Genomic DNA, 24,058 nt, shown 5'->3' with positions numbered 1-24,058 from the left:
CGGGATGCCCAGGCCCGCGCGCATCTAACAGGGCCAACGGGAGAAGCTAGGGTGGCCGGAGGCGACGGCAATCATGACGACGGCGGCGGCCGGAGTTCGGGTGGTGGCGGGTTTGGCGCTACGAGCGGTGGTTTGGCGCGCTGAGGGCACTAGGGAGAAGCTCTTGCTCCTACGAATCCAAAGGAACGGACGGGAGGCCGCGAGGTGGCCGGAGTTGAGCACGGCGTCGACCTCGGCGGCGGCCGGAGCTCGGGCGAGCTCGGGGTCGGGGTTAGGGAGCACGGCAGGAGGAGCTGGGGCGTGCTACGGACTCTTGAGATCGCGGTGAGCACGTCAGTGGGCTCGGATACGAGCTAGGGTGGCTGTGGCCACGGCCACGCCATGGCCGGCGGCGAGAACTCTCGGCCGCGGTGGAGGAAGAGGCTAGGGGATGAGCGCGAGCTTGAGGGAAGGGGGAAGAGGAAGAGGGGCTCACAGTGGACTGGACGGAGGGGTCGGCGAGCTCGGGGAAGCTTCTGCGACGGCGAATTTACGGCGGCGATCTCCGGGCACCGGGGATGAAGATGACGATGCTCCGGTCGACTGGGGCCTCCTTTGGTCGCGTGCGTCGGTGTGCAGCTCCATGGGGTCGGGACGGAGCTCCTGAGCTCATCGGAAGGGCGAGGGGTGGCCGGTGGCTATGGATGCGACGGCGGCGCCCTCCGGTGGCTCTCGGTGGTGCTCCAAATCGAGAGAGGGAGAGAGCCAGAGCGAGCAGAGAGAGGGATAGCGGTCGGGGACGACTCCGTGGCGTCGCTAGAGGGCTCGGGGAGGAAGCAGGAGGTGGCCAGGGGAAGCAGGAGGTGGCGCGCGCGGCGGCGTCGCGGTGTCTGTCCTCCTGGCAGGGAGGAAGACAACAGGGGGGGGAGATGGGCTGGGCCGTGCTGCTGGGCCAGGTGGGCTACCAGGTGAGCGTCAGGTAGTCCTTCTCTCTTTTATTTCTGTTCTGTTTCTCTTTTCTATTTCTGCAATTTGTTTTTGATTTGATTTAAAATATCAAATCATTTTATAAAATCCTGGAAATGATTATGGGTGCTTTCTGAATTATTTCAGTGACCCTTAACAATTTCCAACATTTATTTGAACATTTAAATTATTTATAGTATTTAAATGCCCAAAGTCAAATACAATATGGTTTATTCAAAAATCCAAAAATGTCTTGGAAAAATATCCATCATCTCTGGATATGGTTTTCACCCTTTTCCAGTAATCATGAACATTTTTGCAAACCAATTTGGGTTCTGCGAAAATATTTTGAAGTTGAACCTATTTGCAATGCTTTGGTGCTAGGGCTTGGTCATCCCCATTTCAAATTTCATAAAATTTAAACATGTTGCATAAATGCTAAAACAAAAACAAACAAGGGCTGATCTGGGGCTGTGACATATGGACTAAAACCCTCCGGTTTATATAGACACCGGAGAGGGCTAGGGTTACACAGAGTCGGTTAAAATGGTAGGAGATCTACATATCCGTATTGCCAAGCTTGCCTTCCACGCCAAGGAAAGTCCCATCCGGACACGGGACGAAGTCTTCAATCGTGTATCTTCATAGTCTTAGAGTCCGGCCGATGATGATAGTCCGGCTATCCGGACACCCCCTAGTCCAGGACTCCCTCACCCACCATATCCAACCCCCAGACGGCAAAAGGCCAGGTGAGGGGGATGATCTTGAGTGCGGAAGCCGGCAAGTGTTGCTTGGAGCTGAAAACTTGGCACCCTTTGTATTGCTTGACCAATTCTTTGGCATCTTGCAAAGCAGTCGGCCAGAAGAAACCATGGCGGAAAGCTTTGGCGACAAGTGATCTTGAGGCCGCGTGGTGGCCGCACTCGCCTTGGTGGATGTCCTTGAGGATTGCAATGCCCTTCTCTTGCTCGACGCAGCGCTGGAAGACTCACTGTGCCTAACGAGTTCTCTGTTTACTATTGTGTATGCTCTGGCTCGGCATCGAACTTGTATTGCCGAGATCTCGTCAGTCGGCAGCTCTCTGTTCACCAGAAAGTTGAGGATGGGCGGGGCCCATGATGGAGCTGCGACCTCTTCTATTGCCAACACAGCTACTGCGACCAGGGCGGGTGTTGGGGAACGTAGCAGAAATTCAAAAATTTTCCTACGTAACACCAAGATCTATCTATGGAGAGACCAGCAACGAGTAGAAAGGGAGTGCATCTACATACCCCTGTAGATCGCTAAGCGGAAGCGTTCAAGTGAACGGGGTTGATGGAGTCGTACTCGTCGTGATTCAGATCACCGATGATCCTAGTGCCGAACGGACGGCACCTCCGCGTTCAACACACGTACAGCTCGACGATGTCTCCCACGCCTTGATACAGCAAGGAGAGAGGGAGAGGTTGAGGAAGACTCCATCCAGCAGCAGCACAACGGCGTGGTGGTGATGGAGGAGCGTGGCAATCCTGCAGGGCTTCGCCAAGCACCTACGGGAGAGGAGGAGGTGTCATGGGAGGGAGGGAGGCGCCAAGGGCTCAGGTATGGATGCCCTCCCTCCCCTCCACTATATATAGGGGCAAGGGAGAGGGGGGAGGCGCAGCCTTGCCCCTTACTCCAAGAAAGGGGTGCGGCTAAGGAGGGGGGGAGGAGTCCATCCTCCCCAAGGCACCTCGGAGGTGCCTTCCCCCTTTAGGACTCTTCCCACTAGGGTTCCCTAGGCGCATGGGCCTCTTGGGGCTGGTGCCCTTGGCCCATGTAGGCCAAGGCGCACCCCCTACAGCCCATGTGGCCCCCCGGGGCAGGTGGCCCCACCCGGTGGGCCCCCGGGACCCTTCCGGTGGTCCCGGTACAATACCGATGACCCCGAAACTTGTCCCGATGGCCGAAACAGGACTTCCTATATATAAATCTTTACCTCCGGACCATTTCGGAACTCCTCGTGACGTCCGGGATCTCATCCGGGACTCCGAACAACATTCGGTAACCACATACAAACTTCCTTTATAACCCTAGCGTCATCGAACCTTAAGTGTGTAGACCCTACGGGTTCGGGAGACATGCAGACATGACCGAGATGTTCTCCGGTCAATAACCAACAGCGGGATCTGGATACCCATGTTGGCTCCCACATGTTCCACGATGATCTCATCGGATGAACCACGATGTCAAGGACTCAATCAATCCCGTATACAATTCCCTTTGTCTAGCGGTATGGTACTTGCCCGAGATTCGATCGTCGGTATACCGATACCTTGTTCAATCTCGTTACCGGCAAGTCTCTTTACTCGTTCCGTAACACATCATCCCGTGATCAACTCCTTGATCACACTGTGCACATTATGATGATGTCCTACCGAGTGGGCCCAGAGATACCTCTCCGTTTACACGGAGTGACAAAATCCCAATCTCGATTCGTGCCAACCCAACAGACACTTTCAGAGATACCCGTGGTGTACCTTTATAGCCACCCAGTTACGTTGTGACGTTTGGCACACCCAAAGCACTCCTACGGTATCCGGGAGTTGCACAATCTCATGGTCTAAGGAAATGATACTTGACATTAGAAAAGCTTTAGCATACGAACTACATGATCTTGTGCTAGGCTTAGGATTGGGTCTTGTCCATCTCATCATTCTCCTAATGATGTGATCCCGTTATCAACGACATCAAATGTCCATAGCCAGGAAACCATGACTATCTGTTGATCACAACGAGCTAGTCAACTAGACGCTCACTAGGGACAGATTGTGGTCTATGTATTCACACGTGTATTACGATTTCCGGATAATACAGTTATAGCATGAATAAAAGACAATTATCATGAACAAGGAAATATAATAATACTTTTATTATTGCCTCTAGGGCATATTTCCAACAGTCTCCCACTTGCACTAGAGTCAATAATCTAGTTCACATCGATATGTGATTAACACTCAAGGTCACATCCCCACGTGACTAACACCCAAAGAGTTTACTAGAGTCAATAATCTAGTTCACATTTACCATGTGATTAACACTCGATGAGTTCTGGGTTTGATCATGTTATGCTTGTGAGAGAGGTTATAGTCAACGGGTCTGAACCTTTCAGATCTGTGTGTGCTTTACAAATCTCTATGTCATCTCCTAGATGCAGCTACCACGTTCTATTTGGAGCTATTCCAAATAACTGTTGTACTTGGAGCTATTCTAAATTGTTGCTCCATTATACGTATCCGGTATCTCTACTCAGAGCTATCCAGATAGGTGTTAAGCTTGCATCGACGTAACCCTTTACGACGAACTCTTTTACCACCTCCATAATTGAGAAAATTCCTTAGTCCACTAGTTACTAAGGATAACTTTGACCGCTGTCCTGTGATCCATTCTTGGATCACTCTTGTACCCCTTGACTGACTCATGGTAAAGTACACTTCAGGTGTGGTACACAGCATAGCATACTGTAGAGCCTATGTCTTAAGCATAGGGGACGACCTTCGTTCCTTTCTCTCTATTCTGCCATGGTCGAGCTTTAAGTCTTAACTTCATACCTTACAACTTAGGCAAGAACTCCTTCTTTGACTGATCCATCTTGAACACCTTCAAGATCACGTCAAGGCATGTGCTCATTTGAAAGTACTATTAAGCGTTTTGATCTATCCTTATAGATCTTGATGCTCAATGTTCAAGTAGCTTAATCCAGGTTTTCCATTGAAAACACTTTCCAAATAACCCTATATGCTTTCCAGAAATTCTACGTCATTTCTGATCATTAATATGTCAACAACATATACTCATCAGAAATTCTATAGTGCTCCCACTCACTTCTTTGGAAATACAAGTTTCTCATAAACTTTGTATACACCCAAAATCTTTGATCATCATCAAAGCATACATTCCAACTCCGAGATGCTCACTCCAGTCCTTAGAAGGATTGCTGGAGCTTTGCATACTTATTAGCATCTTTTGGGATTGACAAAACCTTCCGGTTGTACAACCTTTCCTCAAGTATAACATCGAGGAAACAATGTTTTTGACATCCTATCTGCAAGATTTCATAAATAATGCAGTAATTGCTAATATAATTCCAACAGACTCTTAGCATCGCTACGAGTGAGAAAGTCTCATCGTAGTCAACTCCTTGAACTTGTCGAAAAACATCTTAACGACAAGTCGAGCTTTCTCAATGGTGACACTTACCATCATTGTCTGTCTTCCTTTCAAAATCCATATGTACCTAACAACCTTACGACCATCAAGTAGTTCTTCCAAAGTCTACACTTTGTTTTCATACATGGATCCTCTCTCGGGTTTTATGGCCTCGAGCCATTTATCGGAATCCGAGCCCACCATCGTTTCTCCATAGCTCGTAGGTTCATTGTTGTCTAGCAACATGACTTCCAAGACAGGATTACGTACCACTCTGAAGTAGTACGCATCCTTGTCATCCTACGAGGTTTGGTAGTGACTCGATCCGAAGTTTCATGATCACTATCATAAGCTTCTACTTCAATTGGTGTAGGTGCCACAGGAACAACTTCCTGTGCCCTGCTACACACTGGTTGAAGTGATGGTTCAATAACCTCATCAAGTCTCCACCATCCTCCCACTCAATTCTTTCGAGAGAAACCTTTCCTCGAGAAAGGACCCAATTCTAGAAACAATTCATATTGCTTTCGGATCTGAATTAGGAGGTATACCCAACTGTTTTGGGTGTCCTATGAAGATGTACTTTATCCGCTTTGGGTTCGAGCTTAATCCTGAAACTTTTTCACATAAGCGTCGCAGCCCCAAACCTTCAAGAAATGACAACTTAGGTTTCTCTAAACCATAATTCATACGGTGTCATCTCATCGGAATTACGTGGTGCCCTATTTAAAGTGAATGTGGTTGTCTTTAATGCCTAACCCATAAACTATCGTGGCAGTTCGATAAGAGACATCATGGTATGCATCATATCCAATAGGGTGCAACTATGATGTTCGGACACACCATCACACTATGGTGTTCCAGGCGGTATTAATTGTGAAACAATTTCCACAATGTCTTAATTGTGTGCCAAAACTCGTAACTCAGATACTCATCTCTATGATCATATCATAGACATTTTATCCTCTTGTCACAATGATCTTCTACTTCACTCTGAAATTACTTGAACCATTCAATAATTCAGACTTGTATTTCATCAAGTAAATATTCTCAACATCTACTCGAATCATCTGTGAAGTAAGAACATAACGATATTCACTGCATGCCTCAGCACTCATTGGACTGCACACATCAAAATGTGTTGCTTCCAACAAGTTGCTATCTTGTTCCATCTTACTGAAAACGAGGCTTTTCAGTCATCTTGCCCATGTGGTATGATTTGCATGTCCCAAGTGATTCAAAATCAAGTGAGTCAAAACGGTCCATTTGCATGGAGTTTCTTCATGCATATACACCAATAGACATGGTTCGCATGTCTCAAACTTTTCAAAAACGAGTGAGTCCAAAGATCCATCAACATGGAGCTTCTTCATGCGTTTTAAACCAATATGACTTACATGGCAGTGCCACCAGTAAGTGGTACTATCATTACTATCTTTTGGCATGAAAATGTGTATCACTACGATCGAGATTCAATAAACCATTCAGGTTCAATACTAATCTTGATGGTAGAGGGAGCGTGCGATGTTTGATCACATCAAACTTGGAAACACTTCCAACACATATCTTCAGCTCACCTTTAGCTAGTCTCCTTTTGTTTCGTAGCTTTTATTTCGAGTTACTAACACTTAGCAACCGAACCGGTATCTAATACCCTGGTGCTACTAGGAGTACTAGCAAAGTACACATTAACATAATGTATATCCAATATACTTCTATCGACCTTGCCAGCCTTCTAATCTACCAAGTATCTAGGGTAATTCTGCTCTAGTGGTTGTTCCCCTTATTACAGAAGCACTTAGTCTCGGGTTTGGGTTTTACCTTGGGTTTCTTCACTAGAGCAGTAGCTGATTTGCCGTTTCATGAAGTATCCCTTCTTGCCCTTGCCCTTCTTGAAACTAGTGGTTTCACCAACCATTAACAATTGATGCTCCTTCTTGATTTCTACTTTCGCGGTGTCAAACATCGTGAATACCTCAAGGATCATCATATCTATCCCTGATATGTTATAGTTCATCACGAAGCTCTAACAGCTTGGTGGCAATGACTTTGGAGAACCATCACTGTCTTATCTGGAAGATCAACTCCCACTTGATTCAAATGATTGTTGTACTCAGACAATCTGAGCACAAGCTCAACAATTGGGCTTTTCTCCTTAGTTTGCAGGTTAAGAAAGTCATCGGAGGTCTTATACCTCTTGACATGGGCACGAGCCTGAAATCCCAATTTCAGCCCTCAAAACATCTCATATGTTTCGCGATGTTTCAAAAACGTCTTTGGTGCCTCAACTCTAAACCGTTTAACTGAACTATCACGTAGTTATCAAAACGTGTATGTCAGATGTTCGCAACAACCACAGACAACGTTCGAGGTTCAGCACACTGAGCGGTGCATTAAGGACATAAGCCTTCTATGAAGCAATGAGGACAATCCTCAGTTTATGGACCTAGTCCGCATAATTGCTACTATCAACTTTCAACTAATTTTTCTCTAGGAACATATCTAAACAGTAGAACTATAGCGTGAGCTATGACATAATTTGCAAAAACCTTTTGACTATGTTCAGGATAATTAAGTTCATCTTATGAACTCCCACTCAGATAGACATCCCTCTAGTCATCTAAGTGATTACATGATCCGAGTCAAACTAGGCCGTGTCCGATCATCACGTGAGACGGACTAGTCATCATCGGTGAACATCTTCATGTTGATCGTATCTTCTATACGACTCATGTTCGACCTTTCGGTCTCCGTGTTCCGAGGCCATGTCTGTACATGCTAGGCTCGTCAAGTTAACCCTAAGTGTTTTGCATGTGTTCCGAGGCCATGTCTGTACATGCTAGGCTCGTTAACACCCGTTGTATTTGAACGTCTGAATAAAACACCCGATCATCACGTGATGTTTTGAAACAGCGAACTGTCGCAACGGTGCACAGTTAGGGGAGAACACTTCTTGAAATTGTTGTAAGGGATCATCTTATTTACTACCGTCGTTCTAAGCAAATAAGATGTATAAACATGATAAACATCACATGCAATCAAATAGTGACATGATATGGCCATCATCACTTTGCTCCTTTTGATCTCCATCTTCGGGGCTCCATGATCATCATCGTCACCGGCATGACACCACGATCTCCATCATCATGATCTCCATCATCGTGTCTTCATGAAGTTGCCTCGCCAACTATTACTTCTACTACTATGGCTAACGGTTAGCAATAAAGTAAAGTAATTACATGACGTTTAAGTTGACACGCAGGTCACAAATAAATAAAGACAACTCCTATGGCTCCTGCCGGTTGTCATACTCATCGACATGTAAGTCGTGATTCCTATTACAAGAACATGATCAATCTCATACATCACATATATCATTCATCACATCCTTTTTGGCCATATCACATCACATAGCATACCCTGCAAAAACAAGTTAGACGTCCTCTAATTGTTGTTTGCATGTTTTACGTGGCTGCTATGGGTTTCTAGCAAGAACGTTTCTTACCTACGCATGAACCACAACGTGATATGCCAATTGCTATTTACCCTTCATAAGGACCCTTTTCATCGAATCCGATCCGACTAAAGTGGGAGAGACAGACACCCGCCAGCCACCTTATGCAACTAGTGCATGTTTGTCGGTGGAACCGGTCTCACGTAAGCGTACGTGTAAGGTTGGTCCGGGCCGCTTCATCCCACGATGCCGCCGAATCAAGATAAGACTAGTAACGGCAAGCATATTGAACAATATCGACGCCCACAACTACTTTGTGTTCTACTCGTGCAAAGAATCTACGCAATAGACCTAGCTCATGATGCCACTGTTGGGGAACGTAGCAGAAATTCAAAAAATTTCCTACGTAACACCAAGATCTATCTATGGAGAGACCAGCAACGAGTAGAAAGGGAGTGCATCTACATACCCTTGTAGATCGCTAAGCGGAAGCGTTCAAGTGAACGGGGTTGATGGAGTCGTACTCGTCGTGATTCAGATCACCGATGATCCTAGTGCCGAACGGACGGCACCTCCGCGTTCAACACACGTACAGCTCGACGATGTCTCCCACGCCTTGATCCAGCAAGGAGAGAGGGAGAGGTTGAGGAAGACTCCATCCAGCAGCAGCACAACGGCGTGGTGGTGATGGAGGAGCGTGGCAATCCTGCAGGGCTTCGCCAAGCACCTACGGGAGAGGAGGAGGTGTCACGGGAGGGAGGGAGGCGCCAAGGGCTTAGGTATGGATGCCCTCCCTCCCCTCCACTATATATAGGGGCAAGGGAGAGGGGGGAGGCGCAGCCTTGCCCCTTACTCCAAGAAAGGGGTGCGGCTAAGGAGGGGGGGAGGAGTCCATCCTCCCCAAGGCACCTCGGAGGTGCCTTCCCCCTTTAGGACTCTTCCCTCTAGGGTTCCCTAGGCGCATGGGCCTCTTGGGGCTGGTGCCCTTGGCCCATGTAGGCCAAGGCGCACCCCCTACAGCCCATGTGGCCCCCCGGGGCAGGTGGCCCCACCCGGTGGGCCCCCGGGACCCTTCCGGTGGTCCCGGTACAATACCGATGACCCCGAAACTTGTCCCGATGGCCGAAACAGGACTTCCTATATATAAATCTTTACCTCCGGACCATTTCGGAACTCCTCGTGACATCCGGGATCTCATCCGGGACTCCGAACAACATTCGGTAACCACATACAAACTTCCTTTATAACCCTAGCGTCATCGAACCTTAAGTGTGTAGACCCTACGGGTTCGGGAGACATGCAGACATGACCGAGATGTTCTCTGGTCAATAACCAACAGCGGGATCTGGATACCCATGTTGGCTCCCACATGTTCCACGATGATCTCATCGGATGAACCACGATGTCAAGGACTCAATCAATCCCGTATACAATTCCCTTTGTCTAGCGGTATGGTACTTGCCCGAGATTCGATCGTCGGTATACCGATACCTTGTTCAATCTCGTTACCGGCAAGTCTCTTTACTCGTTCCGTAACACATCATCCCGTGATCAACTCCTTGATCACACTGTGCACATTATGATGATGTCCTACCGAGTGGGCCCAGAGATACCTCTCCGTTTACACGGAGTGACAAAATCCCAATCTCGATTCGTGCCAACCCAACAGACACTTTCAGAGATACCCGTAGTGTACCTTTATAGCCACCCAGTTACGTTGTGACGTTTGGCACACCCAAAGCACTCCTATGGTATCCGGGAGTTGCACAATCTCATGGTCTAAGGAAATGATACTTGACATTAGAAAAGCTTTAGCATACGAACTACATGATCTTGTGCTAGGCTTAGGATTGGGTCTTGTCCATCTCATCATTCTCCTAATGATGTGATCCCGTTATCAACGACATCAAATGTCCATAGCCAGGAAACCATGACTATCTGTTGATCACAACGAGCTAGTCAACTAGAGGCTCACTAGGGACAGATTGTGGTCTATGTATTCACACGTGTATTACGATTTCCGGATAATACAGTTATAGCATGAATAAAAGACAATTATCATGAACAAGGAAATATAATAATACTTTTATTATTGCCTCTAGGGCATATTTCCAACAGCGGGGTGGGTTGGGTGGTGAAGAGTTGGAGTCATCCACCGCCTGCTGTGTCGTCGTAGTCCCCGGGCCAACTGCTGCAGTCCTCGGGCCGGGTTCTGAAGTCCCCGAGCTAGGTGTGACTACAGCAGTCCCCGAGCCGCCTGCCGAAGTCTCCGAGCCGCCTGCTGGGTTCCCCAAGTCGGATCCGACTGCATCAGGATCAGGCGGCACGAATATGGAGTCTGATTCTGGAGACGGCTTGACAGATGGCTTGAGGATGCGTTGGAGGGAGACGCCGGTTGGTACGGCTTGCCGGGTGGAGCCGATTCATGCCAGGGCGTCTGCTTGCTCGTTGTCGGCCCGTGGCACGTGGAGAAACTCGCACCCTTCAAAGTATCCACTGAGTTGCTGAACGAGGAAGCGGTAGCTCGCCATGTTTGTGTCCTTGGCGTCCTAATCGCCAGATGATTGTTGGATCACCATGTCCGAGTCGCCATAGCACAGGATCCGGCCGATGCCGAGTTCTTTGGCCAGCCGGAGCCCATGTATGAACGCCTCGTACTCGCCACGTTGTTGGAGGCGGCAAAATGAATTTGCAACGTGTATCTGAGCTTGATATTGAAGCTTATTTCTCTCTCATACATGAAAGTTGAGGATGGGCGGGGCCCATGTTGGAGGCGGCAAAATGTCGCATTGCTACGGGCTATACTGTATATAAATGAATCAGACAAATTATTGATATTGAAGCTTATTTCTCTCTCATACACCAACCTCAAGGTCGACGGCAGGTTCCCGCGATCTAGTGTAGCAACATAAAAACTCCACCCCATGACACACTCTTATGTTTTCCTGTCGGACCCTCCCCTTCCGCTCGGTTTTCACTGTAGTGAGACATTTCTTGCTGGAGCCCTCTCCTTTTAAACGGGATGACGCCCACCTCACCTTCGCCATCGCGGCCTCTCTCCTTCACATCATACTTCCCCACGGAGGGATTGCATTTAGACGTCGAAAAAAATCGATGGTGAGGGAGTCATGGAGGAGGGGTAGAGAACGAACTGGTGAAAGCCAAAAAAACCTGCGTACAATGTTCGCTCCGCCTGGGTCATAGAGGAGTCCCCCTGGTAGAGGAGTTTGGGGAGAAGAAGACGGCGACGTGAGGACATGTAGGGAGGATCGCAAGGAAGGCACGCTGGTAGAGGAGATCAGGAAGAAGAGGACGGCAGCGCGAGGACGTCGGGAATATCGCGAGGAGGGCCGGTGATGGGAGGATTGCTTTCACATACACGTTAATGGGCCAACCCAATGCTGTGATGTGATGATGTCAAAGTTGGGCGAAAGATAGGAGTGGTGGGATGAGGTGGAGTGAGGCGAGACTACCAACTAAGACATTAGTAGTAGAGATTACTGAGAGTTTGTATAACATACATAATCCTTATGGAAAATGTTAGGCTGAATCTTTGAGTAAGTGAACTTGTAAACTCCATTGTAGACCATGCATACACATTATTCTCCAGAAGAACTGGTGCAGATTATTTGAAGGAGCTTGATATCCCATAGACCATAGTCCTCGCGTAGTCTTGCATTGAAAGATATAGGTATGTAAGACAGTTAGCTTGGAATGAAATAGATAATTAAACGGAAAAGAGAAGAACTGCAATGAGGTAGAACTTCCAGTAGGGTCACATTTCATTACTCAGACTAACCAAAAGTTTCAGAACCGAGTTCTTGGAGCTCTTTGTCTTTGAGGTCATCATTCTTTATAATCTAAAACGTGAACATTTGGTTGGTAAAGAAAATTACATGTTAAATATGACATGTTATAGCAAGCCTAATATCAGGACCACCTCTCATGGGCACAATCAACTCCCTAAAGCCTATTTTTTTATCAGATGCATAATGCACATCACTTACTGAGGAAGATTTTAGCCTCTTCAACATAACAATTGGCATCCCTTGTCAAAGCTCACACCAAAATAACTGCATGTGTAATCATTCTATCCTTTGATTAATAGACTGAAAATAAGTACACAAAAGAGAGGAGCTACTCACATTCAAACTTCTGCCACAAGCTCGTTGATGGTCATGATCCTTCAACATGTTCACACATAGTGCGTAAAAAAATAATATTCCTCCAACCAGCCCATACAGAATGCCTCAAATTGGCATGATAAAACAAATCCAGATTGCATTATTCATTGACATGATAAAAAATGAAAACATCTCAAACCAATATGTATGTAGAACCTGAAATTATATCTTGTGTATCAAAACGACTATACAACCTTCCAAAAAGCGAAGGAGGACCATACATAATACAATACTCCTTTCCAGCACTTTACGTCGCCCGCCTCCCAATGCATCCCTGGTCATCTCCATGGCCTACAGGAGACGCTTCACCTACAACAGAATTTCGAGATAGGAATCCCTTCTTCACCTACAGCAAAATTTCGAGATCCCAACACTATCAGGCTAATACAAAGATCCATGAGAAGTGTGAATGCACCAACGTCTCCGAGTAGCAATGTACCCGGATCAGCTGCCTGATTTTTAGATGGTGTAGCTGGCAAATCTTCAAATCTAGTCCCCAAGAAGAAAATCAAGAGTAGATCATGAAGTTAATATACAGAGCTTCCAGAAATCACACATTCACCTACATCCAAAATGAAGCCTCCACCTGCCAAATGTCCCAAAGGCAGTATGTAAGGCAGCGGAATGGATGATCAAATCGTAAAACACAATCTAGTATTTACCAGCGATTCAGTATCCTGCACGTTGGACTGGATCTTAAAGAGCCTCTGCTTCATATTGTCTGCTTAGATCTCACCATGTAAGACAAAACCAACAACAACGAATAGAAATAGGCACGGGAAGAGAGGGTAGCGATCTTGGCGAAGACCTCGTAGACGCAGAGTCGCAGTACTGGCGCTCGTAGCCCTGGAACACCTCGCTGCTTATGATTGCTCCTCTTGATCGCCTTTCATGGCATGTATTAAAGATAAATGGTAGCTAACCAGACCTGGCCGCTGCCACCGCCGAGAGGAGGTTGAGTAGTCAGCCGTTTGCGTAGGTGAAAGCTGCTATGTACGTCCTTGATCCATCACCCACCGTCCAGGATCGACCCATGCACTTGAGACAGTAATGGGAGCGCATCGAAGCAGACTTCATGGCTATGTCCCGGATCCACCGCCCTCTGTCCTGCTTGACCCATCCACAGGAATCAACAGCAGACGCATCGGCTCGTCGTCGATGCTGACGAGCTGTTTCATTGCGAGGTCAAGGGGGACCACAGAAGGGCCGCACGGGTGCCTGTGCTACGCGCTACTCGCTAGCGGCGTCAACTGGGAAGGGGCGGCTAGGGTTTGAAGAGGGAGGAGGAGACACAACTTGCATGGATTTTTCGTTCCTTGCGTGCATGGGTATGACGGTTTTGCTGGTTCTTTGGCCGGATCGCATGGGGGTGGGACCACGTAATTAAGAAGAACGAATCACGTTTGGGGTGGAACGTACGCAGGGAAAACCAACAGCGCACGGGAGGGAGGCTCGACGAAGGGTTCGACGACGTAAGACGGGAAACGGAACGCTGCGTTTCTTTTAGGTATTATTATTATTATATTATATTAATTATTATTATTGGAGAATTAGAGATGAGATTAGAGATTATTTGTTTCCTAAAAATATATTATTTGTTTCCTAAAGCAAATTCATTAACGAAAGAGATCCGTTGATTTGGCTAAGGTAGGAAAGAACCTATTATCTGTTTGCTAAAGCAAATTGCATTAATGGGAGAGATGCGTTGATTTGGCTAAGGTAGGAAAGAATCTATTATTTGTTTTCTAAAAAAAATTGCATTAATGAGAGAGATTTGTTGATTTGGCTAAGGTAGGAAATAATCTATTATTTGTTTGCTAAAGCAAATTGCATTAATGGGAGAGATCCGTTAATTTCGCTAAGGTGGAAAAGAATCTATTATTTATTTCCTAAAGCAAATTGCATTAATGAAAGAGATTCGTTGATTTGGCTAAGGTAGGAAAGTTAGATCCGTGATCTTTTGTCATTAGGAAAATGTTCAAAATAAACCGTACCAGACTGCCAACTCCTCCATTAGGTTTTTTTTTCGCTGGTTAATTTTCGTAGGTTTTTTTCGCTGAATTGTCTTGGGTGCGATCGGAGGTTAGGCCCTGGAATGCGTGAGGGCGGGTGGGGGCTTCGGTACGCGGTTTTTGCGGTTCGTGGCAGCTCAATATGAGGTGGGACGAGGTACCAAAAAAGCCATGGAAGGTGGGACGAAAAAAAACCTGGAAGCGAGACTACCCACTGCTCCATTAGGAGTAGAGATCACGCACGCCTCTTCCAGAGAGCAATTAGGCCAAGCACTCGACGGCACTACCGTCCCTGACCATCGGCCTGATACACGGCTGTGGCGGCGACTCCCTCCGGCCCCAAGGACACAAGGACCCTCGGCCTCGACAGCGCTCCAGCGGCGCAGCACCAGCGCGCGATGCAGGCGGCTGAGGCACCCCATGGTTGACGACGCCCTCCTCTGTAGGCGCGTCGAAGCGGCGCCCTCCGGCGCTTCAATCCGCCACATGACTGCCGACGACAGCAGCAGCAAACGGCAAGGCCTCTCTATGGCCAGAGGAGGCCACTCCAGCGATCTGCAATTGCCGCAGACGATCACTGGAGAAGTCTGGAGAAGTTGGCTACTAGAGTTTCGGCCACCACGCGATTCACGGCGAAGACGAGATGTTCCTCGTACAAAAAGGAAAGAAACTAATCAGGAGATTGATTGATTGATTTTGTCTTCTTGCAATCATCAATTAATAATCTAACAATGAATTGCTTTTCTCCTGTATGTATATGCGCTCACACGAATCTCACGAAGAATTGATCAATCGTGAACTACAAAGAAAGAAGAACTGATGGAAGAACGCAACGCCAGCCTCCATCGATTCAACAATTGGAAGCCTCGAACACACTCTGCCAAAGGACAGAAAATCAATCAATTGAGCAGATTTATCATACTCCAAGCAGGAACATCAGAACTTGAAATTGGGCACAATTTTCAATTACACAAGGAAGACGCACAGAAAAGGATATGGGCGTTGGCATCCAGGATCACTCGATCGAAAATCCATACCAATAACTGTAAGCATCCATGTGATTTCCTCAATTTGTGATGTTCTTACCTCTTAAATGAGATCGGCCGCGGATCAGCGGACTCGATTCCGGACGGAGGAAGGTCTAAGCGGCGGCCGCTCGTCCACTCTCCTCCCTTTTCCCCCTGGATGCGGATGGTTGAGGCCGCACCCGCGGCCTCCATCGGCACGGCCGTCTACAGCGGCGACGACCACATCCCGGCAGCAAACGCTCCTCCCTCCGGAGGAGCACCACGGCCCGCCACGCATCCCGGCAACAGAGACGGCCAACGCGCATGCGGAGCGCAGTTCTCTCCGCCACACCTTGGCACGGCGGTGGCCTTCGGCTCCAACGCCGCTTCTCCTGATGCGGCGCGATGGCGCGGCGGCCAGCGGTGGCGGCGGCCAACATCCGTCCCACGTCGTGGAGATGCTGCCCAGGCGCAGACGACCTTCGATTGGCGACGCCATCTTCCCTCCTAATTCCTCACGAGGAGACGTGCTATGACTCTGTACAGCCAAAGCTAACTCAATCGATGGATTCTTGGCCGTAGCGAGAATCACCGGAGAACCTTATCTCTTCGGCCATTTAATAATTTGCATTTTTTCTATTGCCAAATAAGGACATCAGCTTTAGTACTACTTGCCTAGAAGCCCTCAGGCTAATTGTGATCGTATCACTCAGACCCTCTGGTCTTGTCATATTGTGCATCATATTTTAAAAAATGAATTCTACATGTATTATGAGCATAGTAGTATTGTTCAAGTGTTCATACCTTGAATTTCCATTATATATTAGAGACGACATTGTGCCATATTATACATGTTTGCCTCAGCATTCATTGTAAATATTAGTTTTAGAACAACATTTTTCTGTCTTTTGCAATTGGAATTAATTTTTCTTGCAAATCTTGACGAAATCCAAAATAAGGATTTTGAAGTGTCATACTTAATATGACTACATCATATTTTATTTGCGAATCACAAGGTATTGATGGCATCTACTGCAGAATTTGCAGATTATCTATCACTACCGTGAGGTCTACATCTTGTTATTTTGATAAGATGACTAACTCCACCGTTGAGCCCGCGAGCACATCGCCGCCGGCCATGGCGCCGCCGCGGCCACAGCCGCTGCCGCTCGCGTCCGAGACCATCAGCGCGCTCAGCACACTCCCAGAAGCCGAGCACACCCACCAGATCCTCCTCCCGTACGCAGTAGCGCCGAACCCGACTGCTCCCGTGCTTCGGCCGCCGCCAAACCTCGACGCCGGCATAGTTCCCGGCCACACCGGCTCCAACCAGTGGCACCACTAGATGCAGCGCACTCCCAGGAGTCGAGCAAGCCTAGCCGCGCGTCGAACCATCGCCGGAGGGCGATTTCCGAAGATCTCTGGCGCAGTTTGTGTCATCGGCGGCTAAACGCCGGTGGGTTGACCTGGCTACGTCATAGCTGCTAATGACCCCTCTAATCAACCCCTTAAGCCACTGCCACATGGGCCCATGCGCCTGTTTAGTTTAGATTAATTTTCCTGGTTAGTTTATATTAACCCAGTGAGACCCACGCGTCAGCTTTGACCGCGCTGACCTGGCTGTTTACTGGCCCCACATGTCATGTTGACTTCGCTGACGTGGGCGTTGACCGGACCCACCTGTCAGTGTCACTAACCAGCCCCAGTCACTTACTAGTGGATCCCACAGGTCAGGTTTGACCTGGTCGACGCCTGTTGACCGCTGACGTCACCCTGACGTAGTGCTGACGCATTAATTCAATTACTGGAATTATTCTTATACAGGAAATTCCAAAAAATAACCAAAACTTCTAAAAATCATAGAAAATCAACCGTAGCTCCAAATCAAATAAATTATATATGAAAAATGATCAGAAAAATCCAATCTATCCATCTGCACTGGTTTTATGCATGTTAGAACACATTAACCTTGATGTTTAGGTGAAACAAGTTAATGCACTATTATAACCTCTTAAAAGGGGTTTGCATTTGAATCTTTGGTTCAAATGGACTCATCTCAATCTGTTCTAGCTTGCATTATCCAAAACACATTCTTATTGCCATGTCATAGCATGCATCATATTGTGCATTGCATTGATTGTGTTTCCTTCTGTGTTGCCGGTATTTGTCCCCTCTCGCTAGACATGCTTCCGACGATGTGATCGATGACACCGATGAAGAACTATACTATCTTAAGAAGTGCCAGGCAAGCAAAACCCCCTTGTTCATTCAGATACAATCCCACTCTCTCGCTCCTGCTCTCTTTTATTGCATTAGGACAACAACGATTCATCTGTTACTTGCTGCGGTAGTTGAACCCCTTATCCTCTGCATGACCTGTCATTGCCACAGTAAATAGATGAAACCCACTAGTATGAGTAGGAGTTGTTTGAGCCCTGTTGTGCCTACTCATTCATGCTTGTTTGTCATGCCTGCTACTGCTCAGAGTTGAGTCAGGTCTGATTCATCGGGGATGAATCAGAGGTGTGTGAACATGTCCTACTGTGTGTGAGCTAAGTGTGTGAACACGATTTGGTAAAGGTAGCGGTGAGAGGCCATGTATGAGTACATGGTGGGTTGTCTCATTGAAGCCGTCCTTAGGAACTGAGTTCTGTGTTTGTGATCCATGAAACAGCTACTACCATGCATTGGGCCCTGAAATATGACCCTGCTCGACTTCTTAATCACCCTTGTCCTCTGTCCAGGAGTTGCAAGTAGTTTCTGGTGTTTGTAGTATGTTGGAGGCCGTGCGCAGCACTGACCGAAGGGGTGGGCTGTGATGCGGTAGGCACGTGGCACGGTGTACCGGGCGCCCGTTTGGTGTCTCGGGAACCCTGCACACATCGTTCGGGGCCGTATGTGGAAACTTCGGCCGGACTCCCTGCGGATGGAACCTGAATAGGCGATAAACCTGGACTAGAGACTTGGGTGTTTAGGTAGGTCTTGGTCTACACCCACGTCGGCTTTCGCTTGAAGTCTGCCGAGCACATGTCGTGTGCAGACGCTAAGTGGTGGAAACATGTACGAAGAAGTACACCCCTGCAGGGTTAATATGATCTATTCTAATAGCCGCGTCCACGGTAAAGGACTTCTGGTTAGCCTATATCAGTTCATAGACAAGTGAAAGTGGATACTCTAAAATACGCAAGATAAGCGTGAGTGCTATGGATGGCGTTCTCGTAGGGAGACGGGAGCGGATCCATGGTGGTGTATTGATATGGTGAATTTAAGGAAATATGCCCTAGAGGCAATAATAAAGTTATTATTTATTTCCTTATATCATGATAAATGTTTATTATTCATGCTAGAATTGTATTAACCGGAAACATAATACATGTGTGAATACATAGACAAACATAGTGTCACTAGTATGCCTCTACTTGACTAGCTCGTTTATCAAAGATGGTTATGTTTCCTAGCCATGGACAAAAGAGTTGTCATTTGATTAACGGGATCACATCATTAGGAGAATGATGTGATTGACTTGACCCATTCTGTTAGCCTTAGCACTTGATCGGTTAGTATGTTGCTATTGCTTTCTTCATGACTTATACATGTTCCTATGACTATGAGATTATGCAACTCCCGTTTACCGGAGGAACACTTTGTGTGCTACCAAACGTTACAACGTAACTGGGTGATTATAAAGGAGCTCTACAGGTGTCTCCAATGGTACATGTTGGGTTGGCGTATTTCGAGATTAGGATTTGTCACTCCGATTCTCAGAGAGGTATCTCTGGGCCCTCTCGGTAATGCACATCACTATAAGCCTTGCAAGCAATGTGACTAATGAGTTAGTTGCGGGATGATGCATTACGTAACGAGTAAAGAGACTTGTCGGTAATGAGATTGAACTAGGTATTGAGATACCGACGATCGAATCTCGGGCAAGTAACATACCGATGACAAAGGGAATAACGTATGTTGTTATGCGGTTTGACCGATAAAGATCTTCGTAGAATATGTAGGAGCCAATATGAACATCCAGGTTCCGCTATTGGTTATTTAACGGAAACGTGTCTCGGTCATGTCTACATAGTTGTCGAACCCGTAGGGTCCGCACGCTTAAGGTTTCGATGACAGTTATATTATGAGTTTTGATGTACCGAAAGAGTTCGGAGTCCCTAATGAGATCGGGGATATGACGAGGAGTCTTAAAATGGTCGAGACGTAAAGATCGATATATTGGATGACTATATTCGGAGTTCGGAAAGGTTCCGAGTGATTCGAGTATTTTTTGGGGGTACCGGGGAGTTACGGGAATACGAGGAAGAAGCAATGGGCCTCATGGGCCAAGTGGTGGAAGAGAGGAGGCAGGGCGCGCGGCCCCCCTAGCCCAAACCGAATTGGACTAGGGGGCCGGCCCCCCTTTCCTCTTTTTCCTCCCTCTCCTTCCTTCTCCTTCTCCTTCCCTTCCTTCCCCTCTCCTAGTTGGACTAGGAAAGGAGGGAGTCCTACTCCCGGCGGGAGTAGGACTCCACCCTGGCGCGCCCTCCTTTGGCCGGCCGCCCCCTCCCCCTTGCTCCTTTATATACGGGGGCAGGGGGGCACCCCATGACACACAAGTTGATCTACGGATCGTTCCTTAGCCGTGTGCGGTGCCCGCCTCCACCATATTCCACCTCGGTCATATCGTCGCGGAGTTTAGGCGAAGCCCTGCGCCGGTAGAGGATCATCATTGTCACCACGCCGTCGTGCTGACGGAACTCATCCCCGAAGCTTTGCTGGATCGGAGCCCAGGGATCGTCATCGAGCTGAACATGTGCTGAACTCGGAGGTGTCGTACGTTCGGTGCTTGGATCGATCGGTTCGTGAAGACGTACGACTACATCAACCGTGTTGTCATAACGCCTCCGCTTACGGTCTACGAGGGTACGTGGACAACACTCTCCCCTCTCGTTGCTATGCCACCACCATGATCTTGCATGTGCGTAGGAATTTTTTTGAAATTACTACGTTCCCCAACAGTGGCATCCGAGCCAGGTTTTATGTGTAGATGTCATATGCACGAGTAGAACACAAGTGAGTTGTGGGTGATACAAGTCATACTGCTTACCAGCATGTCATACTTTGGTTCGGCGGTATTGTGAGATGAAGCGGCCCGGACCGACATTACGCGTACGCTTATGCGAGACTGGTTTCACCGTTACGAGCACTCGTGCTTAAAGGTGGCTGATGGGTGTCTGTCTCTCTCACTTTAGCTGAATTGAGTGTGGCTACGCCCGGTCCTTGCGAAGGTTAAAACAACACTAACTTGACGAACTATCGTTGTGGTTTTGATGTGTAGGTAAGAACGGTTCTTGCTAAGCCCGTAGCAGCCACGTAAAATTTGCAACAACAAAGTAGAGGATGTCTAACTTGTTTTTGCAGGGCATGTTGTGATGTGATATGGTCAAGACGTGATAAGATATAAGTTGTTGTACGAGATGATCATGTTTTGTTGAAGTTATCGGCAACTGGCAGAAGCCCTATGGATGTCTCTTTGTTGCATAAGATGCAAGTGCCAAATAATTGCTTTACTTTATCGCTATAAGATAGCAATAGTTGGTGAGACAACCATGTGATGACACATTGATATAGATCAAGATGATGAAGATCATGGTGTCGTGCCGGTGACGATAGAGATCATGACAGTACTTTGGAGATGGAGATCAAAGGCGCAAGATGATCATGGCCATATCATTGTCACATATTTTGATTGCATATGATGTTTATCTATTATACATCTTATTCTTGCTTTGGTTGACGGTAGCATTTTAAGATGATCTCTCACTAATTATCAAGAAGTGTTCTCCCTGAGTATGCACCGTTGCCAAAGTTCGTCGTGCCCAGACACCACGTGATGATCGGGTGTGATAAGCTCTACGTCCATCTACAACGGGTGCAAGCCAGTTTGCACACGCGGAATACTCAGGTTAAACTTGACGAGCCTAGCATATGCAGATATGGCCTCGGAACACGGAGACCGAAAGGTCGAGCGTGAATCATATAGTAGATATGATCAACATAGTGATGTTCACCATTGAAAACTACTCCATCTCACGTGATGATCGGTTATGGTTTAGTTGATTTGGATCACGTGATCACTTAGATGACTAGAGAGATGTCTGTCTAAGTGGGAGTTCTTAAGTAATATGATTAATTGAACTTAAATTTATCATGAACTTAGTCCTGGTAGTATTTTGCAAATTATGTTGTAAGATCAATAGCTTGCGTTGTTGCTTTCATATGTTTACTTTGATATGTTCCTAGAGAAAATTGTGTTGAAAGATGTTAGTAGCAATGATGCGGATTGGATCCGTGATCTGAGGTTTATCCTCATTGCTGCACAGAAGAATTATGTCCTTAATGCACCGCTAGGTGACAGACCTATTGCAGGAGCAGATGCAGACGTTATGAACGTTTGGCTAGCTCAATATGATGACTACTTGATAGTTTAGTGCACCATGCTTAACGGCTTAGAATCGGGACTTCAAAGACGTTTTGAACGTCATGGATCATATGAGATGTTCCAGGAATTGAAGTTAATATTTCAAACAAATACCCGAATTGAGAGATATGAAGTCTCCAACAAGTTCTATAGCTAAAAGATGGAGGAGAATCGCTCAACTAGTGAGCATGTGCTCAGATTGTCTGGGTACTTCAATCGCTTGAATCAAGTGGGAGTTAATCTTCCAGATAAGATAGTGATTGACAGAATTCTCTAGTCACCATCACTAAGTTACTAGAACTTCGTGATGAACTATAGTATGCAAGGGATGACGAAAACGATTCCCGAGCTCTTCGTGATGTTGAAATCAACGAAGGTAGAAATCAAGAAAGAGCATCAAGTGTTGATGATTGACAAGACCACTAGTTTCAAGAAAAGGGCAAAGGGAAAGAAAGGGAAACTTCAAGTAGAATGGCAAACAAGTTGTCACTCCCGTGAAGAAGACCAAAGCTGGACCAAAGCCTGAAACTGAGTGCTTACACTGCAAAGGAAATGGTCACTGGAAGCGGAAATGCCCTGAATATTTGGTGGATAAGAAGGATGGCAAAGTGAACAAGGGTATATTTGATATACAGGTTATTGATGTGTGCCTTACTAGTGTTTATAGTAGCCCCTGAGTATTTGATACTTGTTCGGTTGCTAAGATTAGTAACTCGAAACAGGAGTTACAGAATAAACAAAGACTAGTTGAAGGGGAAGTGACGATGAGTGTTGGAAGTAGTTCCAAGATTGATATGATCATCATCGCACACTCCCTATACTTTCGGGATTAGTGTTAAACCTAAATAAATGTTATTTGGCGTTTGCGTTGAGCATGAATATGATTTGATCATGTTTATTGCAATACGGTTATTCATTTAAAATCAGAGAATAATTGTTGTTCTATTTAAATGAATAAAACCTTCAATGGTCATACACCCAACGAAAATAGTTTGTTGGCTCTCGATCGTAGTGATGCACATATTCATAATATTGATGCCAAAAGATGCAAAGTTAATAATGATAGTGCAACTTATTTGTGGCACTGCCGTTTTGGTCATATCGGTGTAAAGCGCATGAAGAAACTCCATAAAGATGGATTTCGGAATCACTTGGTTATGAATCATTTGATGCTTGCGAACTGTGCCTTTTGTGCAAGATGACTAAAACTCCGTTCTCCGGAACAATGGAACAAGCTACTGACTTATTGGAAATAATACATACCGATGTATGCGATCCAATGAGTGTTGATGCTTGTGGCAAGTATCGTTATTTTCTGACCTTCACAAGATGATTTGAGCAGATATGGGTATATCTACTTGATGAAACATAAGTCTGAAATAGTTGAAAGTTTCAAAGAATTTCAGAGTGAAGTGGAAAAATCATCGTAACAAGAAAATAAAGTTTCTGCGATCTGATCGCGGAGACGAATATTTGAGTTACGAGTTTGGTCTTCAATTAAAACAATGTGGAATAGTTTCACAGCTCACGCCACCTGGAACACCACAACGTTATGGTGTGTCCAAACATCATAACCGCACTTTATTGGATATAGTGCGATCTATGATGTCTCTTACTAATTTACCACTATTGTTTTGGGGTTATGCATTAGAGACAGCTGCATTCACATTAAAAGGGCACCATCTAAATCCGTTGAGACGACACCATATGAACTATGGTTTAGCAAGAAACCCAATTTTTCGTTTCTTAAAGTTTGGGGCTGCGATGCTTATGTGAAAAAGTTTCATCCTGATAAGCTCAAACCCAAATCGTAGAAGTGC

General features: G+C 46.6%; 1 protein-coding gene and 1 long non-coding RNA gene across 2 annotated transcripts; one reads left to right on the top strand and one right to left on the bottom strand.

Moving 5' to 3' along the window:
* Positions 1 to 12,997: 12,997 nt before the first annotated feature.
* On the bottom strand, positions 12,998 to 16,256 carry LOC123112609 (uncharacterized). The gene is made up of 3 exons (XR_006455613.1): positions 15,849 to 16,256; positions 13,413 to 15,639; positions 12,998 to 13,336 (listed from the first exon to the last, which is right to left on the bottom strand). It is a non-coding gene; the product is annotated as an uncharacterized lncRNA (long non-coding RNA).
* LOC123112608 (uncharacterized) lies at positions 15,582 to 16,547 on the top strand. The gene is made up of 2 exons (XM_044533642.1): positions 15,582 to 15,807; positions 15,877 to 16,547. Exons 1-2 carry the CDS (start codon positions 15,582 to 15,584, stop codon positions 16,278 to 16,280), a joined length of 630 nt encoding a protein of 209 aa, XP_044389577.1. The 3' UTR covers positions 16,281 to 16,547.
* The last annotated feature ends 7,511 nt before the right edge of the window (positions 16,548 to 24,058 follow it).

The sequence above is a fragment of the Triticum aestivum genome, chromosome 5B (genome assembly GCF_018294505.1).
Source record: "Triticum aestivum cultivar Chinese Spring chromosome 5B, IWGSC CS RefSeq v2.1, whole genome shotgun sequence".
In the NCBI taxonomy this organism is placed as follows: domain Eukaryota; kingdom Viridiplantae; phylum Streptophyta; class Magnoliopsida; order Poales; family Poaceae; genus Triticum; species Triticum aestivum.
Note: the sequence above shows the minus strand (reverse complement) of the source record. Positions and strands in the feature narration are given on the sequence as shown.